General features: G+C 34.5%; 1 protein-coding gene across 1 annotated transcript; it reads right to left on the bottom strand.

Annotated features, from left to right (window-relative positions):
• Nucleotides 1–1,222: 1,222 nt before the first annotated feature.
• On the bottom strand, nucleotides 1,223–2,412 carry LOC149572044 (pathogenesis-related protein 1-like). Its single transcript, XM_089813379.1, has 2 exons — nucleotides 2,079–2,412; nucleotides 1,223–1,878 (listed from the first exon to the last, which is right to left on the bottom strand). The coding sequence occupies exons 1-2, from the start codon at nucleotides 2,266–2,268 to the stop codon at nucleotides 1,574–1,576; spliced, it is 495 nt and encodes a 164-aa protein (XP_089669505.1). The 5' UTR covers nucleotides 2,269–2,412; the 3' UTR covers nucleotides 1,223–1,573.
• Between the last annotated feature and the right edge of the window lie 2,777 nt (nucleotides 2,413–5,189).

Genomic DNA, 5,189 nt, shown 5'->3' with positions numbered 1-5,189 from the left:
TTGCTAGATACGAAAACCCTTCTGAAAAGAGACCATTATTGCATCTCAAGAAATTAATAGGAGAAAAACATCTTAAATCTCAAGCAATGCCACCAAAATGAAACAAAAGCAGAAATGATAACAGTGTTTTCTCAATATTTAACAAGACTTCACCGAAAAAGTTCTATATATTCTTTGACAATAATAATTTCTTTAATTGGCAAGATAAACGAGTTAAAAGGTCTTTAATCGATATTCTTACAACTTTCTGTCTCCGTTGCCGAGCCATCCTACATTCAATACAATAGCCGTGATTTAGAGGCAAGAAAACCAGCGAACACAATGAAAATTAAAATAGTCCTTTCATATTCTTATCCCAGTGGAAAATTCCCAATTGAAACTAATACATCAAGCTCAAATTGTACTCATAATATGGCCAAATTTTTGTCACCAAATGAATTCTTCCTAGAACTCAATCTTGCTAATTCATTTTGTAAGTTCAAAATATGAGTTAAGACATCCTAAGTAAACGATGTTCTTAAATACAACCTTGAATGCCTGCAACTTAGTAAAATTTTATTTTCTTTTGGAGAAAAATTTCACATGACCAAGAATTCTGTTCTTTAAAATTTTGTTTAGCAAAACATATAAAGTTGAGTTTTATGATCATCTTTCTTCCACCAAAATTAAATATTGCCTTCTAATTTCTCTTATTTTAACCATGAGCTAGACTCTAAAAGGAGCATAAGACTGAAAATATCCGTACCAGTGTAAAGATATAGACAAGTAATATGAACCTATTCTAAAAAGATGGAAGAAATACGTTGAAGGCATTGAGAATGCCAAACCCCAGAACAAAAATCTCTACAAATATTCGGCAGTAAAAAGATCCCTAAGGTATTTGTTATTCTTAAGTTTGAAAAATCATTCTTCGGATAGCTAAAGTTGTTTAATGTTCTGCAAAAGGAGGAGGCAATAAGTACTTCCCCCTTTTCTTATCAACATTCAAACATTCCCAAAGTTTAACCACCACTGCATCTGGAGATATTTTGTTACATGTGAGAAATGCTTTTTTGGGAAAGTGACTATTATTTCCTTATATGTGAGAACTCTTTCTGATTATTGCATCTCAAGAAATTTTGATAAATGTGAGAACTCTTTGGGGAAAGAGACCACTATTGCATCTCAGCAATTTTTTCAAAGATAACAACGTTGTAAGACTGCAGTAGAAAAATTCTACATATACATTGAGAATCATTATTTCTTGAATTAGTAAGATAAAAGATAAAGAGTACAAGAGCGCTTTAATCAGTCTTGTGAGAACTTTTTGAATGTCTGTTGCTAAGCCCTCTTTCATTCCATTACATAGAAAAAACCAGTAAACATAGAGAAAAGCGACAAGGACTTCTATATTTCTATGCAAGTGGGAAATACCCAGCTGAAACTCACTACTTGATAAAACCTTAATTGCTCATAGTATGGCCCAAAAGATGAATTATAGCCAATGCACAGATAACTAACTCACAAATGTTACAAGCTGGTGCCGGCTAACAATGGTTCATTCATTCTGATCACTGTATAGATGATTATCCAACTAACAATACATGGTAGGATTGGCAATAAGATATGCTTCAATCCTCCTGAAGAGAGCATTGCCTGTGCACTTAATCTCCTGCACTTTGCCTTCATCTTGCGCAACACCGGGCAGGCTGTCATAGTAGAATACAGAGCTGCAAAGACATCCTCCCTCTGCTTTGGGCATGTATTTGAACTCGTATGAAGCTGAAGCCAATTTCTTTCCCAACGCTCCTCCTTCCACATGGGTTGAACGGTATACAAAATTCTCCTCGTCCAACTCCTCCACCCGCTCCTTCACATAGCTGAAATCCTTAGTGCACGCTGCATCAACAAAAACCCATGATAGCTAAGGTTGTGGGTGTTGTAAGTTCTACAACATGGCTATTCTATGATTTTGGACTTGATTGTTTAGGGTTTTTCAATTTGATTGTTTAGGGTTTTAGTTATCTGATAATGAATCATAGAATATGATCTGAAATATTGAAAATTCCTATTTGTAAACAAAACGTTTCAATACATACCATGGGTGAAGTTGATTTTCTTGATGGTGCCCACACCCACACCTCCCTCACCTTGGAGGATGGTGATGCTTGAGAATATCTCTGGCAACTGCCTTGGCAGGAGATTATGGCCATCCTTGACAAAGGCATTCCACAGTCTCTTTGCTTCCACTGAAGACTCTATTTCATGCCTGATGCTTCCCACCACCATTCTTCCCCCCTCCTTTTCCTTGTGGCTCTTCTGTGTTAGAGGAAGGTAGATGGTCTTTATTCAGACCTACTACTCTTTCCACATTCATGACATTGTGAATTTAGACATAAACATGGTTTATTCAGTCAAGTCAACAAGGGTTTTCGTTTTAAGCCTGAGTAATCTCGTATCATTTTGAAGTTCTAGAAGGCCGTCTCTATCATCTCACCTACTAAATTGATCGCCTGCATTTTCCAAATATATTTGTGGTTTGGTTGAGAACAATGGTTGTAGGTGGGTAGTTACGTGACTTGTTCAAATAAGCTATCGTATTGCACACGATGCTTCTATCAGAAGCATCTTTTAGTACTATTTAATGTTCTCTTTATGGTCATTTAAATGATCAACCAATAAAGGAATGTTCCACTACAACAACAATAAATAAAAATGATAAGGAATGGTTAAGTGGTTAAATGTTTAATTTTTTATTTTTCATTATTGGATCCCTTGGTATTTAAATTGGAAAGGAAGATGGTGAAGGATGAGGATTATTGAGTAGAGAATTGGGATAATTATATACAATTTGGGTAATTTTTTTTAATTTTGTGGAAGAGAAAAATATTTATAGATTATTTCTAAATTGTAATTTTAAAAAAATAGTGATTTTTTGTAGTAGCAAAAAATTAATTAATCATAGTTAAAAAGCATTAATGAGTTTTAAATAATACTAATGTTTTACTTGATTGATTAATGTTTGTATTAAATATTCAAATTAGTTAAGATTAATTATTGATTGGAGTGATTTAGTGTAAAATTTAATATGGAGATCATTTATTTTCTTAACTATTTTTTTAATAAAAACTTACAAAATCTTCATGAGAGATCTTGGCTAATGTAATTTTTAGGTTGTAATAACAAAAGATAGAATCACAATTGATTTACTTTCTTGTGCAAATTTAAAATGCGAATTATTTCGATATTGAATTTCTTGAATGGTTCTTAAAAAAAAAAAATCAAGATTTATTAACTTCATCATATATGGTTTGGCTTAAAATGGATAGACTTTCCTTTCAAGACCTTTTAGCACCCATCTCATAGTGACTTCCTAGACCATGGAGGGATCTGTGCTCAATGCCCTCTCTCTTGTTTTCTTCTACCTTGTTTCCCTTGTTTTAGTTTTTCCCCTCTACTCTCTCCCTCTATTTCTAAAAGAATTTAAAGTCTAAGTCAAATTTTGGGTCAAGCCTCTTCTCATTAGATTCATTCTCTTTAGTTAAGTTGGTTTTAAGGTTGTCCATGCTTGTCATGCATCCCCAACCACATTCTGCGGGAATTAGCAAGCATAAGTGCGTGAACACAATTTTTGAGTAGTCAATGTCCTCGATAAGCGAGTAGATCTTAGGGTCTTCACCTGATGAGAAGAATGTCCGATCAAACATAATGTCATTCATATATTAGGATTTTGGGGTTTCCTCATCCTCGCTACTACTCTAGTTGGAAAAGAAATGAGAAGGATACCCCCCATAGATATAAGTAAAGTTATCATCACAATGGGCTGAGTTAAAATGCAATAATGTCCTATCGAGGATTCCCCAAATACACATCCTAGAGAAGTACCTCCTCCTTTGTGTTTCCACAAAGAAGAAAAGGCAATGAAGTAGTGGACTGTCAAAAAAATGGAAAGTGCCTACACCCAAGCCAAATAGTTCACTTAAGGGGCATTTAAAGAACATGTCTAGATTTCCCATTAGTAGATGGATTTTATGATCCCCATTATAAAGTTGAGAATCAAGATTCCAAAAAGCCCATGACTCTAAGTTTAAAAGGAAAAGTCAATGGGAGATTGGATATTATGGGAAATAAAGTAAAGTTAAAAGGACATGATGAGGTAAGATCTAGCCATTAACTATTGAAAATGGTCAGTTTCCCTTGAGCGAAATGCCCACCTACCTGCCTAACACATTAAACTCAATAGGTGAGTTTGAAATCCAAAAATGAGGGGGAAAGTTTTTGAGACAAGTAAAAAGGGAATGAAGTCATATTCATCCAAATAGTCAGTGGATCAAAAGAAGAGAAGAAGGAACATCAGAGAGTTCAGAGAGAAAAAGGAACAACAGAGGATCAGAGTTGCAGCAACACATGATCAGTTCTCTTTTTTCTTTATAAGTTCATTTTTTATCATCTTCTGAAGTAGAGATTGCTCCAGGCATTATTGTATGCAACCTTGTAGTGTTGTAAGTTTATATTTCAAATATCAATTGTAGGTTAACGTATTTTGGTTCTAGTTGAATCCCTATGCTCCCATATTTATATTTAGTTTAATCAATTTATGAATAGAAAGAAAGCAAGCAAGAATATTAGTTGATCTAGTCTTTTGACTCATCATTTTCTCCTTTCTATCTATTATGTATTGCATTAAGTATTTGAGAAGATTAGAGTTGCAAGTTCTCTGCCATTATCTCTATGTTTTAACGATGGAATAGTCCAAAAACTTACTATGTTGGTAGCTCACTTGATATCTATTGTTTCCAAGTGGATGTTTACTTGGCTCCTTATCATGTCGAGCTCACTCGGAACCCACTTCCTATCACTCGGCATTATCTATTTGTTGAGACAAATTTCAAGTTGTGAAGCTATTTTATTTTCACATGGTATCATACCTTTGAGGCCCCACATCCTTGTGAGTTTGGGCATTATTTTTCTAGGTATTTGACATGTTAGGAGATGTAGGAAAGACATGGCAGCAACCACCATCCTTTAATGGACATAATTATGATACATGGGCAAAGAAAATGAGAACCATAATGGTAGAAAATGATTTGTGGGAGTTCATGGTGAATGATTTTAATGATGTAACCAACCTAGCACAGTATGTTGCCCTTACCAACCCTCAGAAGACTCAATTGAAGGAGTCAAGAAGAAAGGATGCAAAAGCCTTAAGT

Source organism: Cupressus sempervirens, chromosome 2, assembly GCF_028749045.1.
Source record: "Cupressus sempervirens isolate cs-2001-9-10 chromosome 2, ASM2874904v1, whole genome shotgun sequence".
Lineage (NCBI taxonomy): Eukaryota > Viridiplantae > Streptophyta > Pinopsida > Cupressales > Cupressaceae > Cupressus > Cupressus sempervirens.
The sequence above is the reverse complement of the archived record's forward strand: the minus strand, read 5'-3'. Positions and strand labels throughout refer to the sequence as shown.